Source organism: Perissodus microlepis, chromosome 10, assembly GCF_051167445.1.
Source record: "Perissodus microlepis isolate ML-2025 ecotype Zambia chromosome 10, ASM5116744v1, whole genome shotgun sequence".
In the NCBI taxonomy this organism is placed as follows: domain Eukaryota; kingdom Metazoa; phylum Chordata; class Actinopteri; order Cichliformes; family Cichlidae; genus Perissodus; species Perissodus microlepis.
The window spans coordinates 14,968,041-14,987,988 of NC_140470.1; the positions used below are offsets into that span (position 1 = coordinate 14,968,041).

The window sequence follows — 19,948 nt, forward strand, 5'->3', positions numbered from 1 at the left end:
GTGTGTAAAGCTTCAGTCTTGACCAAATATGACCAAATTTATGTAGAATGATACGAAACGGGTAGTAAGTCTCAATAAAAAAAATGCTGTTTTTTTATGTATGTGGACTACAAACACTTAATCTTCTTTGATCGTCTCCAGTAACATCGCCTGATATCTACAGTGTTTTCTTTGCTACTGTAGTGTGCAGTGTGACTATGCCGAGATCTGTAAGGCATCAGAATAAAGGCTTAAAAAAGAGGTTTTAAAAAGATTTTTTTTAGATCAATCATTTTACTTTAAGGGAAATCATCGAAATCATCTAAAATTGGCCTAAATTTCAAACTACTGTCGGTGAGTCCAGCACTGGCCACCCTATCCAAATCACCCTAACATCAGTTGATGCAGAAAACATCTACAAGAACTCCAAAGGTGAATCACAGAATTTTTTCAGGTAATTAGAAGCTATTGGTGTAAAAATGCACATATCCACTGATCTGAATGAGAGATGTGCCTTATAAAGTGACATTTTCTAGTGTCTGAAACTAGGATTTCTTTCACAAATACACATTCACACTTCAATAGACACACTGGGGGCAACTCAAGGATGCTTCAACATGCAGACTGGAGGAGTTGTTTCTAATTGGTCGATGAACCACACTATGTCCTGAGTGGTGACGCTGAATTGGATAAGCAGAAGATGGATGGATGGATGGATGGATGGATGGACTCACCCTGTGGTTCAATTCTGAATATATGAATTTAAAAATATATATTTATTTGCCCCAACTACAGTATTGTTGCTGTCAGTCACATTTCACACCTTGTTTCATCACTGTGGATTGATTGATTTCACCTTATTAGAAAAAAAGGATCTGGCACTTGGATACAAACTCATCTACACTAAATAGTTCATCCTTATATACGTATACAGGATATTTTCAGTGTAATATTTTAAGGTAAAAAAAAAAAACCCAAACATACTACTTCCCTCATCTAACTCTTTCTGTCACACTCTCACACACACAGAAGGTTAACAAAGCTTTCACTTCATTTTTAGATGAAAGGTAGGCCCAGTTATAAATTCAAGCCTCTGACTGTGAATGAAGAAGCTGCAGGGGCTTCTCAAAACATGTGGCTAAGATGCTAAAACAAAATATTTTTCCTATTTTATAAATAAAAAATTACAGTAGGCTGATCAGAGTTTTCTGTATAACATTTAATTTACTGTGTCGAACATGCTTTAAATGACTGTGAGCTTTGCAGTGAAAAGTTGATGTGGGGAACTCGTAACTTTTTACGGTATTTTAAAAGAGCTCAAAAGCAAACTGTCAACAAAAATAGTCACATGTGAATTACAGCTGAAAGAGAGGGGCGTGTGACTATGAACCCGTCGCCTTGACGGTGATGGTGACGCTGACTGGCTTGTTATCGTCTCCAGAGGGAGGGGCTTGGCTGGTGGTGGCGGGGATGGGGGTGGCCCTCATGGGTGAGGAGGTGAGGGTTGAAGCTGCTCGGGGTAAAGCCGTTGCTGGACCTGGAAAAAGACAAACATCAAAGACTATTGTTGGCATTTTGTTTTTGTTTTTTCAACAAAGCTCATAATGAGGGAAAAATGAGCACATATCTGTTAGAAAATGAAGTTCAGTCCAATTCATCATTTGCATCTATGCAGATGGATAACTAAGAGTGCTGGCATTGATTATTGCTAAAAGATAAAGTCATAAAACAATCAAATAAACAACAACAAAAACAAAATCCATAAAATAGAACCTAATGAATTGGATTTTTTTTCATTAATTAAAAATAGAAAATAATTTAATCTGGACTCGAGACTATGAATCTATAAATGTGTCTATTCAACTTTCCTGGACTGGATGATCCACCAGTTGCTCCCTCTGACCCACCAAACACTTCATCCTCTGGGAAGTTGATGTTTTCCTGCGACTGGCTGTGCTGCCTGCAGTCATCATCAAAGATGAAAAGGCATTACTAATAGATAATTAGTTACCATCAGAGCTGCGAACTGGAAATGTTTCATTACCAGTCACCAGACACTTCATTAGGTACACCTGTTCGCCTCATTGTTGAAGGGGTCATTACCTGTGCATAAACAGGTTTTTGCCATACCTGCCAAAGCCCTGCTGCATTTGTGGCTATAAGTGTGAGTTAGAGCTGACCCGCTTAAAGCTCATGTTTTCATTTTAGTAGAAGCAGCTGAGAAACAGTAGGATACAATGTCAAGCTAATGATTAAAGGCAAGAAGTAGATGTCCAAAAGGGGAAAATATATGAGTGTTGCCTCTGTGTCTAAAGGCCTTTACAAACCTAACTAGTAAAATTCATGCTAATGTTTCCAGCGTTAGTCCAAATAGTTTTTGGAGTTGCCTGTCTTACTAAAGTTGTTCACAGCCGTTAATTTCACATGATGAATATTCTGCATTTGTCTTTTTGGATCAAGCTCGATTTTTCTAATTTTTCAGTATAGAATAAACAGATCTCACCAGTCAGATTAATGCTTTTGGAAACAAGTGCGCTTTTAAGCTCAAAACTGACTGAACAGACACATATCTAGACGCTGCTTCGGGTCAATCATCCCTAAAATGATTTCTCTGCCTCCTCAGATGTGGTCCCATCTCTGCTAACTCGAACTCAAACTGCCCCACTGACATCCTGAAATATGTACAAAAGTGTCCATGTTGCAGTTTCAACTGCTGCATCAAACCATGAAATTTTCCCTGCTGCTCCCTTCTCTTGAGAACTGCATGAACCCTGAGTCTCAGTTCCACTTTCCTGCTTAGAAACTTCAGAAGCAGCTCATCGTCTCTTGATGTCGACCTCTTTTTTGTCAAAGGGCCTCTTTTTGTTAGACTTATACTGTGTATATATACATTACAAAAACAAGTTCACATGTGAAAAATACTGAATTTTAAGTTGTTTTTTCACGTGCTCAGTGTGTAAAGGAGTTAAACGCGTGTCTTTGAATGTGCAGGAATCTGAGGTGAGTCTTTTTAAAAAAAAAAAAAAAAAAAAAAATTATTAGTCCGTACTATGCAAGTTAGAGATGGACCGATCCGATATTACGTATCGGTATCGGTCCGATACTGACCCAAATTACTGGATCGGATATCGGCGAGAAATAAAAAATGTAATCCGATCCATTAAATATCAAAAAAGCACCTCACAAAACTTTCTACACAGCGTAACTCGGCTCATAACCTAGCACATCGCAGCAGTATGCATCACGTGATAGAGCGGCTGTGTGTATTTGTAGCTTCGCTACCAAACCAGCATTTCATCTCCGAGGAAGTTTTCCCAGAGAGAAGTAAAGAAAGTGTGTAAGTTCATCTCTGAATGTTTGTAAAGCATTTTAGCGTTAAGCTTAACAACCGATATATGGAGCACTGCTTCTCTCTCTCTCTCTCCCTCTCCTGCTGCTACTTCAATCGATCGGCTTTTCTGTCGGGAGTCCGTCTCTCTTCTTAGTTTTTGGCCCACTTCTCACCAGAAAGAGGAAACCAGCGGTTGAACAACAGCAGCACTATTAAGCTTGATAAGCTGTTGTTAGAATTTATTTAATATTACTTTCTACACCAGGATCTTTTTCTACGTAGCTGGTAACTGTGCAGGGGCGGATCTAGCAAAGTTTAGCCAGGGGGGCCGATAGGGCATGAACAGGGAAAAGGGGGCACAAAGACATACTTTTCTTTCTTATTCTCATTTAAAATGTCTAGCTTTTAATAAATAATTATCTGAATCTTACACCCAAAGTTTTAATCTGATGTAAAATATATAGTAGTCCATTACTGTATATAGTAACTGTTAAGTCTAATATACCCTAGTAAGCTATACTACTTTTTCCTTTGGGAAGATACCATCTGTGAATTCTGCAATTCTGTTGAAGAAAGATGTTGAATCTATTTAATTATTCTTGAAAAATAATTTATTTCTGTGCATTTTTCCCCCTGCATCAAATTAAATTTGATTACATCGATTAAGCATCATGAGGGGGAGGGTGGTTCCCTATTTTTTTTTTGCTGGGAGTTTGCAACCCTATTAGTTAGGTTGCTTAATATTTCTGCTAAGTACTCTTTAAAATACCAGAATAGGGAGGATGGAGTAGGTTTAAGTTTATTAGATTGATTGGTTTTGCTGAACTATGAAATATTTTGGGCGCAGTGTATTTTTTACATACAGGTATAACAGAATAGCTTTAGTGTTGTTATTTATTTAAACTTGAGTGTAAACTTATACAAAATGCAGCAAAATATTAAAAAAAACGTTTTATTGATTAAAAAATACACTATATCGGATTCATATCGGTATCGGCAGATATCCAAATTTATGATATCGGTATCGGTATCGGACATAAAAAAAGTGGTATCGTGCCATCTCTAATGCAAGTAACTGGAAATAAATGCTAGAATGAACAATCTCAAGTTCAGATGGTCCATTACCAAGTTTACTTATTTAAAAATAAGCAATACTGTGAATAATATGAGACCTTTAGTGAATAGCCACATGGGACCACCCACCAGTGGGCCCGCCATTTGCAGGTATTGACATCAATTGTCTTGTTGAACTTTATATTGCAATATAAACCCTCAGTAGTTGGGAGCAAGAACTTTCTTTTACCAGGAAGAAACCTCTGACAGAGGCAGGCTTAGGGAAGAGCAGCCATCTGTCTTGAGTGGTTGTAGGGGTGGAGGGGAAAGAGAAAAGAGAAAGCCAACATTCCTGCTATCCAAGAGCGGCACATAAACACAGGCTGTAGCAACATAACTAAGAGCTGCTTGAGGGTTGCTTTATTTACTGCAATCTTAATCAAAGGGGAGGTAGAGCAGGTGTCTGCCTTCTGATTCTAGAAATTCTCAGAATCAGAAATAAGCCTTGAAACTGAGCTTGAAGCCCTCTATTGGGATGATATAGTACAAAAAGGTATTTAGAATATAATAGAGCCTGATTATTCAGGCTCGTTCTTTCCAGTCCTTGTTATTACTCTTGCTGCAGTGTTTTGAATCAGCTGACAGCTAAAAGTATAAGCAGAAAAGACTCACTAATATTTACAAATGCAGGATGAAGACCTCCATTCAGGCATCTCTTGACGGTGGCATTTTGTACAATTTGGAAGAAAATGATGGCACAGAACTAGAAAAAACTGAAGAAATTATATATCTGCTGAGTACAGAATGCCTTGTTTTTCCCCTGGAGGACCTGACATGATGGGCAGGTGACCTCTATAAGCTGTAGAAACACCCCCAACCTGAGTCAATTTCTTTTGGATGTTTCTTACTGTTAGGAAGTTTTTTCTTACCATTGTAGCCAAGTGATTGCTCATAGGGGGTCATTTGATTTTGGGGTTTTCTCTCTATTATTGTAAGCTCTTTACTTTACAATATAAAGCTACTCGAGGCAACTGTTGTTGTTATTTGGTGCTGTATAAATAAAATAGAATTGGACTGAATTGAACTAAAAAGCACTGGATGATGTTTTCAAGACCTTACTTAACTTGTTACCCCTTGAACATCTCTTGAGTACCTTTAATAACAAGTTTTGACACCTCAGTAATGATCAATAAAGACATGGTTTGATGATCATTAGAATAGATTCTGTGTTTTCCCGAGGTTATCCCTTGTAAGCTGTACAAGCAGAGGTTACCCACAATAACTTCTGATGAACATGTAGCCGTTTTGTTCTGGAAACAAGACTGAAACATAACAGAAACTGTTCAGGTCAGAAAATATCACAGAGAATTCAGACAGATTGGAAAGCAAAAGATGGTCCAACTCAATACTACCAGTGTGTACCCAATAAAGTGCCTGGTGAAGGTTGCAACAGATACACATATACTTACAAGCCAAACAGCAAGTCATGGAGTCCTGGGGGGAGATACAGAGTATTAAAGCTACATAATGTTGCTTTATGCACAGGTCAGCAGGATGCTGGTGTTGGTCGTGTGTGGAGGACTCACGAGGATTGATGCTGCAGTTACGGAGGATGAACATGAGCAGCAGAACAGTGACAATGGCTGCAATCATCCCACCGATAGCTGCTCCAATCACAGCGGGGTACAAATTGTTGCGTGGTTCCACTAAAACACATCAGAGTTAAATATTGCAAAGGAGCTGAGCTCTGTGAAAACACATCTGCAAAGTGATAAGCGTTCACCGTACCGTTATCCCATAATAGGAATGACTACTAGGTTCCACATTAATGTAAACTCTGTTGAACTAGAGTATTGTGGGTTAATTTTTCAGATAAATTTTAATACATTTTTGTTGAAGCCCCCCACCCACTTTGCCCAGTTCTTTGCCAGAAGTCTCATATGTCTCGCATTTCCTGTACCTGGTTTCTTTGGAGTAGAAGGGTGTCCCACAGTGCGGTGGTTCACCGGTATGATGCGAAACTGGTAGGTAACCGTTGGCGTCAGGCTCCCCACTGTATACATCCTGACAGCTGGATCCTGGAGGATGTTACGGTACCAGACTACGGGACCAACTTTCTCCTCCACCTGCTCACTTGAAGAGTCATTCCCGCTTCCTTTCCTTCGTGGACGCTCAGACAACCATCGGTGCTCCAAGAAGAAACCTGTCCAACTTCCTGCTTCCTCATTCTCCACTACCCACTCCAGCTCCACCTCATTACGCTGTCGGCTGGTGTACATCACTCTGACCAGGGTTGCATTGGGTGGCATGGGGTACTCTTATACACACATAAGACAAACATAAATAAATATGACTTCGATATGACATCAATCCAGTTTGTATATCTAATCAATTAATGTGTGGATTTCCATTAAATAATGTGTAGTCAATTCCCAGACTACTAATTACTTTTAAGTAATACTTCTATTACTAATATATTAAACTGGAGATATTAACCCCTTTGCTGAATTTAGAATAAAGACAGGGAAAGCATTGTCTGAACTGCACAAAAGTAAAAAGTGAAAGAATGAGTTTTCCATGTTGTTTTTTTGTGTATTGAATTGTGATTTAAGGTGTTTTTAACTGGAAAAAATCAGGAGAAGAAGTCGACACATTTCCCCCTCATTTCACATTTTTATTCTAAGCTGACTGAGATTCATATGCTGTACAGAGTCAAGGAATGTAATACAGTTCTCAACAGGGAAATTATTCAACAAGCCCAAAAAAGATCAGAAAAATAAAACAGGTCCTTACTCTTGATGACTAAAGTGATATTGATTTCGGTTCCTCCCACTGCGTTGGAAGTGGAGCACCTGTACTCGCCGCTGTCTTGAGTTTCATCTGTGTCTCTCACAGTCAGATTGGCCCATGCAGACGTTCTCAGAAGCATGTACTTTGAGGTGTCTTGGACACCGACACCCTGATTATTAAACCAGGTGATTTCATTGACAGGAAGGTAGTTGTCTCTCAGACTGCAGGTAAGCTGAACGTCGCTCCCCTCGTACACAGACACGACTCTGCGCTGTGTCTGCAGCACTGGTGCCTCTACGTGTGACAATGTACAGACTAATTATTTAACAATTTATATCTGCTATTTGTTGTGCAGTGAGAATGTGCACTGACCCAGTGTGAGTCTGCAGGTCTTGGTTTCGACCAGAAGTGGGTGTTTAGCGTGGCAGGTGTAAGGTTTCCCACTGCGAGCTGTGCCATAGTGGAGGATCAGGATGTTGAAGGTTTGTTCCCCACCTTTGCTCTGACTTTCGGGGCCCTCCCACCACACCAAGGCTTTCGGGGCCCCTCCCTCCCAGGAGCAGGACAGCATCAAGTATTGTTTGTCTTTAGTCACAGAAGCAAAGCACAGTGGCTCTGCAGGGGGAATATCTGATGAAGGAGAGGAGAGATATAAACATGTTCAGATACATGATCACAAAACTGCCACTAACTTATCTTTTACTGTTTGTTGACATTGCTGCACTCACGTGTGCGTGTGCTGCACTGTGTCGACTGTTTCAGGGCAGGATGGGAGCCCAAGCAAGTGAAAAAGCTGTTATTAGAAGTCAGGCCTCCAGAGGGCAGCATGATGGTAGTGCTGGAGGTTGAACTTGTTAGCTGGGCTGTGTTGGACTGATCTTGTATCAGGTCTCCAGTCCAGTGGAGGGAAGGTGAGGGGAATCCACCAGGCCAGGAGCACAGCAGCCGCAGAGAGGTGTGATTCAGAGCCGGCTCCACAGAACAGGATGGGGAGCCATCAGGGGGGTCTGTGGGGGATATGATAGAGGTAACAAGGTAATGATGTGTAAAGTGCGGTGAAATCAAGGCCCAGGAAAGATGTCGTGTATTTATAATGTTGGGCATGAGTAAGTTATAAAATTATTTGATTATATACACATATTTTGGGAAGCTGAGTTCAGGTTCATGAGCAACACCCAGGCCTGATTACTGACAGAACCAGAAGCTGCTTTACTGGAATCTGTCTGACAAAGTGAAGTAGGCTAAAAAAAATCTCAGAAAGCAACACATCAAAGTTCTAAAGAAAGTCAAGAACAGATGAGAAACAAAGTCACTGGCATCTATCTGTCTGGAAAGGGTTACAAAGCTACTTCGAAATCTTTCGGATTCCAGCGAGTTATCCACAAATAACAAATCAAAACTTGGAACTGTGATGAAACTTCCCAGATGTAGCAGGCCTATCAAAATTACTCCAGTAGTGCATCAACAACTCATCCAGAAAGTCACAAAAGAACCCAGAAAAACATCTAAAGAAATCGAGGCTTCACTTTCCTCAGTAAAGGTCAGATTTCATGATTTAACAACAGCAAAGAGACTAGGCAAAAATGGCATCCAATGAAGAGCTCCAAGGAGAAAACCACTCCTGACCAAAAAGGATAACAAAGGCTTGTCTCACATTTGACCAACACAAAACACGTTAAAATGGGTTAGGAGTCGCCTTGGAGTGGCCATTATATTTCTCTACCATATTTGTCCAATAAACACGGAGCATGGTGTGTCTTTGTAGAAACTGAGGTGTGGCACTTCTGCTTCTTGTTATTTCTTATTGACATCTTTAATTAGTATCTGAGTCAGACGTCATCCCCATACTGTGTTCATCCCCACAGCCAAGGATGAATTAAAACAAAGGAACCTATGAGGATTTCTGCATTACAGGAGAGGTTTAATTGAAAGTGAAATGATCATAATGGTTAGAGGTCAGAGGTCACACTCACAGTAGACTGTCATGCTGATGGTTTTTTTGGTGCGCGTGTTGAGGTAGGTGTTCTGTGCCAAACAGGTGTAGTCGCCAGCATCCACACGGAGGATCTTGGTGATGGTGAACTTCTGCCCGGTGTAGACCTGCGAGTTGTTGTAGAACCAGACGTACTGACTGGCTGGATTGGACTGGGCCTGACACAGCAAGGAAACAGCCTCCGTCTCCAGAGCTGTGTAGCCCTGCCTTACTGTACGAGGTGGAGTCACATCTATTTGAGGAACATCTGGGCCAACTGATGAGAAAACGTAGCAGTGCATGTAAGAGATACAAGAAACAAACAACTTATGCTGAAAGAAGAGCAAGAAAATGTTGTTAAGAGCTAAAATTCAAACCAGGGTACAATGAAAAGTTTTGTCATGTGATCCATGTAGGATCACACACAAAATTACTGCATCCTGTTGCCATTAGGTCACCAACTGAGGCGGTCATTTGTTGTAAAGCAGCTATAATGCCAAAAATTATTCACTCAGTCTGATCAGAAAAGATAAGCCATTGACCAAAATATCGTGATTTTGGTTGCTTTTTCTTTTGTCCAGTGATTCCCTACCTCAGCTTCAATACTTACAGATGGTGTCCAGCCATACGCGATCTGATGTCTGGCTGTTGATATTGTTGCTGGTGACACAGAGGTACCAGCCGGTGTGGTTGCGGTTGACGTTGGTGACGTTGATAATGCTGTTGTTGCCCTGTGCAAATGTTGTGACGTCTTCACTGCTGGTTTCGCGTTGCCACACATACCGGATCGGTTCAGTCCCATTTTCCACATTGCAGCGCATCCACATTGAAGATCCTTCCACTGGAGAAGTATCACTCATCAGGACGTAAGGCTTATTGACGGGGACTACAATGAAGATGAATAACACAGATGTGTCTGGATGTTAACAGTCAGAAGTAGAACTGAAGGGCAGTAAACAAACACTAAAAAGATGATCTTATAATTTCATTTCCACTATGTGTGAACTTTTGGCCAAAACAGGACACCAAACTGAGAAAGAGCCTCAAAGTTTCTCGAATAGTATAGTTTTAATCTGATGTGGGCATGTTAAATACAAAATGACTAATAAATGCTGATGCAGTGATACTATTTTATGAAGATAAAGGGACATGTGTATACCATTTGTCATTATGCTCAGACTTAACCAGTCATGTTTTGCAGAGTTAAAAGGACAAATTGTTGTCGCTGAGATTTTTTTTTAATAGATCAAGCAAAGACAACCCTTAAATGGTCAGCTTTAGAGGCACAATGAACCTTAAAAATTAAAAAAAAAAATACCCCAGCTTATGAACACTGATAAGATCATTTTGAATATACTTGTACTGGTGTATAATTTTGGGTAGTAAGACATCACATATTGATTTTTTAGCTGGTGGTCAGTTATTACATGTGTTGTATCAAAGGACCTCAGATGCTGATTTTAAAATCATGTTAGTTTACTGAAAGGTAGATAATTTGTTTTCAGGTGGAAGGAACACTCCAAATAATTTCCCGTGTATACAAATATGACTCTGCACTGCATCAGCATCGATCAAAAAGAATGAATAAATCTCATCACATCATGAAAATGTGCACTGACCCAGCGTGAGTCTGCAGATCTTGGTTTGGACCAGAAGTGGATGTCTAGCATGGCAGGTGTAAGGTCTCCCAAACCGTACAGTGCTATAGCGAAGGGTAAAGTTGTTGGAGGTTTCTTCTCCACCTTTGCTCTGACCTTCGGGGCCCTCCCACCACACCAAAGCTTTCGGGGCCCCTCCCTCCCAGGAGCAGGACATCGTCAGATACTGTTTGTCATTAGTCACATAAGCAAAGCACAGTGGCTCTGCAGGAGGAATATCTGATGAAGGAGAGGAGAGATATAAACATGTTCAGATACATGATCACAATACTGCCACTAACTTATCTTTTACTGTTTGTTGACATTGCTGCACTCACGTGTGCGTGTGCTACACTGTGTCGACTGTTTCAGGGCAGGATGGGAGCCCAGGCATGTAAACAAGCTGTTATTAGAAGTCAGTCCTCCAGAGGGCAGCATGATGGTAGTGCTGGAGGCTGAACTTGTTAGCTGGGCTGTGTTGGACTGATCTTGTATCAGGTCTCCAGTCCAGTGGAGGGAAGGTGAGGGGAATCCACCAGGCCAGGAGCACAGCAGCCGCAGAGAGGTGTGATTCAGAGCCGGCTCCACAGAACAGGACGGGGAGCCATCAGGGGGGTCTGTGGGGGAATATGACACAGAAAAAAGTTATTGTTTGGCAGCGATACTAAAGATGTTAGGTAGAAATTATTATACCAGAATAAAATAAGTGTTTTTTTCAATATTTCCACTTCCCAAGAGAAATTGTTTGTGTGTCTGTGAGTACACAAGTAAGAAGAACACACGGTAGTGGTACAGGGCTGACAAAGGAGTTGAAATCATGGTCAAGAGGTCAGAGGTCACACTCACAGTAGACAGTCAGGCTGATGGTGTTATTGGAGCTGGTGTTGAGGTAGGTGTTCTGTGCCAAACAGGTGTAGTTGCCAGTGTGCATACGGAGGCTCTTGGTGATGGTGAACTTCTGCCCAGTATAGACCTGGGAGCTGTTGTAGAACCAGACGTACTGACTGGCTGGATTGGACTGGGCCTGACACAGCAAGGAAACAGCCTCCGTCTCCAGAGCCGAGTAACCCCGCCTGGTCATAGTGTACGGAGTCACGTCTATCTGAGGAATGTCTGGTCCAACTGATGAGAAAGAATATGAATTCTTTCCTTTAATCAAGAAATAAGGGACACAGGCGTGTTATGTGCAAAACTCATATTAGTCTGATAAGAAATCTTTGTTTTATGCTACAGTAAGAAAACTAACCCTTACTTGATTCAGCCATAACTACAAGCTTTATCAACAAGGAAAGCTTCAAGCCCAATCTTAAAAGTAGAGTAGCTCTCTGTCTCCCAAACCCAAAGAGGGAGCTGCACGGGAGAGAGCCTGATAGCTAAAGGCTCCGCTTCTCAGTGTACTTTAGGAAAATCTAGGAACAACAAGTAAGCCTGCACTCTGAGAGCACTCTCTTTCGGGTCAAAATGTTACTGTTAGGTTTTGAGGATATTATGTAAATGAGTAATTAAGAGAAAAGAGAGACTTTTAATTTGGTTGCTGATATTACAGAAAGCAAGAAGAAGACAGTACAGACAATGACGTGGTTTTCTTGGTCCCTGTGCCACTTTCAGGATTCTTGCCAACTTGTGGGATGTGCTGTTATGGTTAACAAGAGCAGACAGCATCAGCAGGCTTCTGCAGTTGGCTTTGGCCTCTTTCACGAGGATAGAGGCACCATGCCACAAAGTAAAAATGTTTCAGGAATAGTTTGAGGAGCACAACAAAAAGTCTGCGGTGTTTTTGAGCATCTGTGGGATTTGTCGGACATATAAGTCATATCTATGGAGGCCCTATCTTGCAACGTATGGGAATTAAAGGATCTGTTGCTAAAATCTTGGTGCCAGATACCAGCACATTCTCTTTAAGTGTAATCAGACATAAAATATCAAAGTAAAAACTGAATCATGCTGGGTACTAAAAAAATCCAAGTATAGAAAACAAAACATTTCGCTTACTTGTGGTCTGCAACAGTTGTGTGCTTTTAATTGCTTGTAGTTTTTAATGTATTTACTGAAAACTTGTTTTAAAAATGTTTATATATTAAAACTCACACAGAGTGTTCAGCCATAGGCGTTCAGATTTCTCGCTGTTGACAGCGTTGCTGGCAACACATCGGTACCAACCGGTGTGGGCGCGGTTGACATTGGTCATGTTGATGATGCTGCTGTTGCCCAGTGCGAAGGTTGTGGCGTTACCATTGTAGGTTTCATAGTGCCAGGTGTACTGGATCGGTTCAGTTCCATTTTCCACACTGCAGCGCATCCACATTGAAGATCCTTCCACTGGAGAAGCATTGCTCATCAGGATGTAAGGCTTACTGACAGGCACTGTGTTTAAGACAAAATCATACATGCAGGTCTGTTGAAGAAGAATATTGTCACATTTTTGACTAAAAATATAGATTATATGTTAACCTCTGGTATGTAAGCTTTAGTCAAATCCAGGTTCAAACCTAAGAAAGGGCCCAAAGGCTTAATAATATTTGTCCCAAAGTTTTTCTCAACCAGTATAATTTTGTTCTTGGTTTGACCAGACAACATCTGTAATGGCCTGCTCATATATTAAAATGCAGATTTAATAGGAAATATAAAGCATGTTTACAAACCGGTAAAATAAATTATTTTGGTCTCTATGAATACAGGAGTTTCTCTATTCATAACAGCTGTCCTGTTTTCCTGTCTTCCTCTCTTCACCCCAAACTGTCGAGGCAGATGCCCGACCCTTAGTAACCCTGGTTCTGCTTGAGGCTTCTTCCTGTTAAATGGGAGTTTTCCCTTCCCACTGTCGCCAAAGCGCTCGCTCATAGGGGGTCATATGATTGTTGGAGTTTTCTCTGCTTTCTTTGTATTATTGTAGTGTCTATCTTACAATGTAAAGCACTTTCAGGCAACTCTTGTTGTGATATGGTGCTTTATAAATAAAACTAAATTGAATTCATGTGGTTGAGCAAATTCGTATGATGAACATTTGTTATAACAAAGCATCACTTAGATAAATGCGACATATTTTAACTTATTCTATGTAACATCCTGAATTAGAAAATATAATTTCAAATAAATTAATAATGGCATTTACGTTTTGTTCCTTCCATTAAAAAGGTCTAAAACATGTCCGGATTTGTACATAAAGTTGTCACAATTCAAAGGCTTAGAATTTCAAGGATCCTTTAAAAACTTTGTGAAATGTTAGAAGTGATAACATGGTTCTCAGATTAAGTAAGCTGAACATCACTCGCACTGACCCAGTGTGAGGCTGCAGGTCTTGGATTGAACCAGAAGTGGGTGCCTGGCATAGCAGGTGTAAGGTTTCCCACTGTGAGCTGTCCCGTACGGAAGGATCAGGATGTTGGAGTTTTCTTTTCCACCCCTGCTCTGGCCCGCAGGTCCCTCCCACCACACCAAGGCTTTAGGGAACCCTCCTTCCCAGGAGCAGGACAGCATGAAGTACTGTTTGTCATTAGTCACGTCAACAAAACACACTGGCTCTGCAGGGGGAATATCTGATGGAGGATAAATCAAATTAGTGATGTTCAAAGTGTATAATCTTCACATTTACACTCTCATTTGTTTAACTTTCTGTTGTTCTTTGTTGACATATCTGCACCCACATGTGCGTGTGCTGCACTGTGTCGACTGTTTCAGGGCAGGATGGGAGCCCACGCACGTAAACAAGCTGTTATTAGAAGTCGGGCCTCCAGAGGGCAGCGAGATTGCAATGCTGATGAGGATGGTAGTGCTGGAGGCTGAACTTGTTTGCTGGGCTGTGTTGGACTGATCTTGTATCAGGTCTCCAGTCCAGTGGAGGGAAGGTGAGGGGAAACCACCAGGCCAGGAGCACAGCAGCCGCAGAGAGGTGTGATTCAGAGCCGGCTCCACAGAACAGGACGGGGAGCCATCTGGGGGGTCTGTGGGGGATAACATATGAAGTTAGAAGTTGGTAGGATATTCATGAACAAGAAAGATGAAAATAAAAGTTGTTTGTAGTGTTTTATTAAAAATGTGAAATTGTGATTCATTGTAGTGTTTTATAATCCTGGTGAAATGCAGTACAGCGATGGAACAGCTCAGGTCAGTGCAGCATACGAGGATTGACAGAGGAGTAAGATGATTAATAGCATGGTCACGAGGTCAGAGGTCACACTCACAGTAGACAGTCAGGCTGATGGTGTTATTGGAGCTGGTGTTGAGGTAGGTGTTCTGTGCCAAACAGGTGTAGTCACCAGTGTGCATACGGAGGCTCTTGGTGATGGTGAACTTCTGCCCGGTGTAGACCTGGGAGCTGTTGTAGAACCAGACGTACTGACTGGCTGGATTGGACTGGGCCTGACACAGCAAGGAAACAGCCTCCGTCTCCAGAGCCGAGTAACCCCGCCTGGTCATAGTGTACGGAGTCACGTCTATCTGAGGAATGTCTGGTCCAACTGATGAGAAAGAATATGAATGCAAATCAAGAAATAAGGGACACAGGCGTGTTATGTGCCTGTGAAACAAAGAAATCTTTGTTTTATGCGACAGAAAGAAAACTAACTCCAACTTGATCCATCACTAACTACAAGGAAAGCTTCAAGCCCAAGCCCACATAACACAGGCGTGTTATATGCAAATTACAGAAAGCTAATAAGAAATCCAGTTTAACGTAGGACTCTTACTTAGTTTTACATTAGCAGTTGAGACATACAGCAGCTAAATTAACCCTAACTTGAATCAGCTCTAATAAGAATCTAAAATACAAGTGCAGAATCTTTTGTTTTTAATTTTTGACAACTCATGACACCTGGAACTTTTTTAAAAATATGTGTAATTCCCTAAAAATTCAGATAATTACATAATTTTTGTACTGTGATCAGCATTTTTTGAATTTGGGGATAAAAGCCAAATTCTTAACAGGGCATTACTTTTTTTTTTTTTTTAGATGGAAACAATACAGAAGTAAATGAATTTAACTGAAAAATGCTCAAAACACTGACCTGCAGTGCATTAAGTTTTTACATACTGATACTTTCTTTTAATTTTTAAATGAAGAAATGAATAACGAATGAAGAAATAGGTCTCCCTGATCTAATTATACTCACAGAGGATGTCCAGCCATAGACGTTTGGAGCTCTCGCTGTTGACGGCGTTGCTGGCCACACAGCGGTACCAACCGGTGTGGTTGCGGTTAACGTTGGTCATGTTAATAATGCTGCTGTTGCCCATTTCAAAGGTTGTGGCGTTACCATTGTAGGTTTCATAGTGCCACACATACAGGATCGGTCCAGTCCCATTTTCCACACTACAGTTCATCCACACTATAGATCCTTCCACTGGAGGAGCATCGTTCATGAGGAGGTAAGGCTTGCTGACAGGCACTGTGGTTAAGATAAAGTTACACACGTGAAGGTATGTTTACCGTCTTCACTGAAAATGAGTCACAGTGTTCAATAAATAACACAATCTTCAGCTTCGAAGAGGCTTTGATATCAGTTAATCTTCCCAAGGCTCCTCCCCCTCAGTACCAAGGACCTAATTTTTACACTTATAGCCCAGTCACAAACATCACACCCTTCAACTCCATTATATACTTTATCACACCATTTTTGATTGTTAATGCACTCTGGCTGTTGTCTTTCTTCTGTCAGGAATGCTTGATGGCATGTTTAAGAGAATGTGTCAGATTCTAACATATTTCAGAGTCTCCATCTGCACCTCACTGCACCTGGGCCTGTTTTTGTGTCTTCCGATGTAGTCACAAGGCCAACAGCAACATCTTCTCTGTCTGTTTAATCTGTGCTTGTAGTAGTAGAGACCTGAGACAAGTACAACAAACAAGATAACTGCTGCATGCACAAGGAGGAGGATCTGGTCTTTGCCTGCAAAGACAAACAGCCTGGCTCACAGTTACCTTCTTGGTAATTTTCTGAGCAACCAAATACATAAGCTCTCCTCGTGTATCGCTCTAGTGGAAACCACGTTTCCACTGCAAGTCTCTTTGGAAACTTCTTTGAAAAACATCTTTCACTACGTTGAGCAGCAAAGCGAAGTACTGCCATTGATGGCTAGTAGCTCGAATCAAGAATCACTGATCACAGCAGGTGACACTGATAAGCATCTTGGAATTTATGGCAGGCTGTGTTGACCAACTGAGCTCCAAAACTGTGTGTAGGGTGATATGAAAAAAGGGCCCACACCTGTGTGGACATCAAGGTGTCACTTTATGCCTTCACTTTCTTGGCCTCCACATTTGGTGTACTATTCTCTCTTTCGTGACTCTTGGTTAATGCTGTCTTTATATGTACATATTTATAGAATTAAAATTATGTCCATTAACTATTGTTTTTAAAGTTTGGTCAACACATAAGGCACCAAGATGAAAGATGGCCCAAAGGTTTTTAGTTTCTCCAAGATTATTTCGCAACTGCTTCAAATATTAGTTTCTATAAAGCCGCTGAAGTTTTTCACCTTGTGCAGACTAGCTCTTTTTTGCCATGATCTGAGAGTGTTTAGGAAGAACATTGTTTCTGAGGGGAGTTCTTACCTCGAACAGTCAGATGGACATAGTAGTAGTAGACTTTGGCCTCCTGTGCTATGTCATAGAAGGCCTGGCAGGTGAATAAGCCATGTGATGCCAGAGGGAGCTTCTCAATCCTCAAAGCTGAGCTGTTTGAGATGACTGTTGGTTGGCCGAGTGTCTCAGCCAACTTCTGGGTCTTTATTCCTTGACCCACATTATACACCACAGCCTTTATTGCTTCAGTGCCGGGTTTGGTGAAGCTCCATATATACATGTCAGGCACGGTGGTACCACACTCCAGGGTCACCGCGTTGTCCACCACCCCATACACACTGGTGTCCTGGTACACCACCTCCCCTTTATGATTGATCTGCACATCTGGAGGAGGCAGAGGATACAATGGTCAATGTGTGTGGGTACAATGTGTGTGGGTCCATAAAATAATGGACCCACACACAAACACTCTGTTTGTGTGTGTCTGTTAAGCAACAGGAGACGGTGGTGTCATATGCCCGGTCAGTGTTCGGTTGCAGGATTGATTACACAGTCAGTTTCAGAGGCAGTGTAATGTTATAAAAAGCAATTCTAATATTTTTTTAATGCCAGATTCAGTTTTTCAAACACATTTTCTTTCTTCTTTGTTTTTAATTTCATCTGCAAGTTTCTGTTTATCATCATTTGATCCATGTGAGACAAATACAAACAGATTTATCCGTTTTTCTGTTTAAAAAAACAGTACAAAAGTCTCAAATTGTTTTGAGCATAATGAATTTTGAAATGTGACAGAGAGTAAAAAAAATACCATAGAAATTGTAATAAGCCTTTACTAGTTTGTCTGTTATGCAATAATTCCAACAGAATTGCAGGTACTGAAAAATTTACTTCTCTTAATCTAAATTAACTTGCCAGATAGATTATGTTATAATAATTAGTGTCTGATGTTATGTAGACAATAACAATAAAAGTGTAAATTAATCCACGGACACTGGAAAACTCTTACCATTTGCCCCCAAAGTGACCAGACTGGTAGTTAGAAACAGAACAGCCAGTCCTAGCAGTGGTGCCACCATGGTATCATGATGATCTTGAGTCCAACAGCTTCTTTACTCCAAAAAAATGTGTTTGAGATTGAAAGGTGAATATTTCGTGGCCCTGAAAATAACACGTTATTGCCTGCCCTCAGGTGCCTGAGGTTTTCATCGTTCTGTCTTTCTGATGCACGAGTTTCTCGGGGAATCCAGTTGCAGAGACTGACTTTACAAGACTGAGAGCAGGAAGGGACGGAGGATCGGTAAACTGATTTAGACCGAAGTATTAATGGGTTTTTCCTTTCTCTCTGTCCGTCTTTGTTTCTCCTGCTGGTTTAGAATATCAGTTATACCAAAATCATCTATTATGCAAGACATATGCATGAGTGGATGGGTTAGCCTTTCACACAACTACTCATACAGCCAAGGCTGCACGGGATGAAGCTGACATTCCTCTACACATCTTTCACATGTGAAAATCTCACAGAGGTTTTACTGTAATGAAATCCTTACATCATCCTCTTCAAGCTGTGACCAAAGTGGGAATGCTGATCAATGTTATCAACAGTCATTTTCATATAGCCTCGCAGAGGATGCACTCAAAGCTCAGGGATAAAAAAAAAAGGGGGATTAAAAGAGATTAATATCTTCTTATATTTTCTTTGCCCTTTGTTTTTCTTTTAGTGCCAGCTTAAATACAAAAATATCTTGTGCAAAAAACAAGAGGTTTTAATGATTTAGTAAGCGAGGATCTCAGCAAAAATATTCATTTGTATAGTCAAAGTAAGATCAAACAATGTTTTTTTTTTTATTGTATCTTTGTTTTGATAGGTAAACAGTGAAATCAAAGGCTTCAGATTTCTTCATCGGATCATGTGAGGAGAAAATGGGAAGCTTAACCTCTACTGATGGGATTAGTGTTGAAATTGATTTAGATATCTGGCATCTTGCAGTCATTGCCATGTTTCCTCGTAGCATGGTCTTTATCATTGCACATATCAAGATGTATATTTCCAGTTAATAAAAAACTGATCCTGCATGTATGCACGGTCTTGGGGTCCATTTTTCCTAATCCTTCTTTTTAAAGAAAGTTTTTATCTTTGTAGAGGGGCAGGAGGGACTTTTAGGTAGCATGTAATGTGAGATGAGATCAGTTTTAGCTTCAGTTCATCAAATCCCAACAAGATATTAAGGTTCATAATAAATCAGAAAATGAAACCAAAAGAAAATAATCTGAGCCCGGTGCCACTCGGAGCAGTTTTATTTTATAGAAGTACAACGTATGAAATTTATAAACTTATTGTCTGAGAGCTTAATAGTAAATCTGATCAGACTTATGCAGAAGAACAAGGCGTTCCCTTGGTACAATCAGAAACTGATTACAATATCCATCAACTTTAAAGCCCAGCGGCAGGAGCAGCAGACTCAAGAGTGAGTCAATGCACTCGCTTTCACTATAAAAACTGCACATTTGAAAGTAGCAGCTGACAAGGAGAGAGGGGGAGCTATGAGCCAGACATAGAATCCATAATAGATCTGTTTTTTTAAACATCTAGATTGTAAATATAATATAATGGTAAATGGCCATTTACATATAATCTTCTGGGAAATAACATTAAATCAAAACACACA

At 40.7% G+C, this 19,948-nt stretch overlaps 2 protein-coding genes across 2 annotated transcripts in view; both read right to left on the bottom strand.

The window, feature by feature from the left end:
• Positions 1 to 18,358, bottom strand: part of vsig10l2 (V-set and immunoglobulin domain containing 10 like 2) — a 30,067-nt gene extending 11,709 nt beyond the window's left edge. Inside the window, exons 1-13 of the mRNA XM_084941646.1 lie at positions 18,289 to 18,358; positions 17,313 to 17,666; positions 15,871 to 16,146; positions 14,944 to 15,219; positions 14,407 to 14,703; positions 14,041 to 14,298; positions 11,609 to 11,884; positions 11,101 to 11,379; positions 10,745 to 11,002; positions 9,736 to 10,011; positions 9,127 to 9,402; positions 7,882 to 8,160; positions 7,526 to 7,783 (exon numbers count right to left, since the gene is read on the bottom strand). Coding sequence (XP_084797772.1) covers positions 7,526 to 7,783; positions 7,882 to 8,160; positions 9,127 to 9,402; positions 9,736 to 10,011; positions 10,745 to 11,002; positions 11,101 to 11,379; positions 11,609 to 11,884; positions 14,041 to 14,298; positions 14,407 to 14,703; positions 14,944 to 15,219; positions 15,871 to 16,146; positions 17,313 to 17,666; positions 18,289 to 18,358 — 3,433 coding nt within the window. The remainder of the gene's footprint in view (positions 1 to 7,525; positions 7,784 to 7,881; positions 8,161 to 9,126; positions 9,403 to 9,735; positions 10,012 to 10,744; positions 11,003 to 11,100; positions 11,380 to 11,608; positions 11,885 to 14,040; positions 14,299 to 14,406; positions 14,704 to 14,943; positions 15,220 to 15,870; positions 16,147 to 17,312; positions 17,667 to 18,288) is intronic.
• Positions 1,362 to 7,440, bottom strand: LOC146379071 (V-set and immunoglobulin domain-containing protein 10-like 2). The gene is made up of 6 exons (XM_084941615.1): positions 7,157 to 7,440; positions 6,324 to 6,680; positions 5,950 to 6,069; positions 5,833 to 5,857; positions 1,866 to 1,939; positions 1,362 to 1,516 (listed from the first exon to the last, which is right to left on the bottom strand). The coding sequence occupies exons 1-6, from the start codon at positions 7,290 to 7,292 to the stop codon at positions 1,362 to 1,364; spliced, it is 867 nt and encodes a 288-aa protein (XP_084797741.1). The 5' UTR covers positions 7,293 to 7,440.
• Positions 18,359 to 19,948: the final 1,590 nt, after the last annotated feature.

Excerpts from the sequence above, each read along its gene's own strand:
- LOC146379071 (XM_084941615.1), bottom strand. The coding sequence starts at position 7,292 with ATGCTTCTGAGAACGTCTGCATGGGCCAATCTGACTGTGAGAGACACA. Across the intron at positions 6,681-7,156 it reads TATCACTTTAGTCATCAAGA|AGTACCCCATGCCACCCAAT; the intron begins GTAAGGACCTGT and ends TGTGTGTATAAG. Across the intron at positions 5,858-5,949 it reads TAACTGCAGCATCAATCCTC|GACTCCATGACTTGCTGTTT; the intron begins GTGAGTCCTCCA and ends ATCTCCCCCCAG.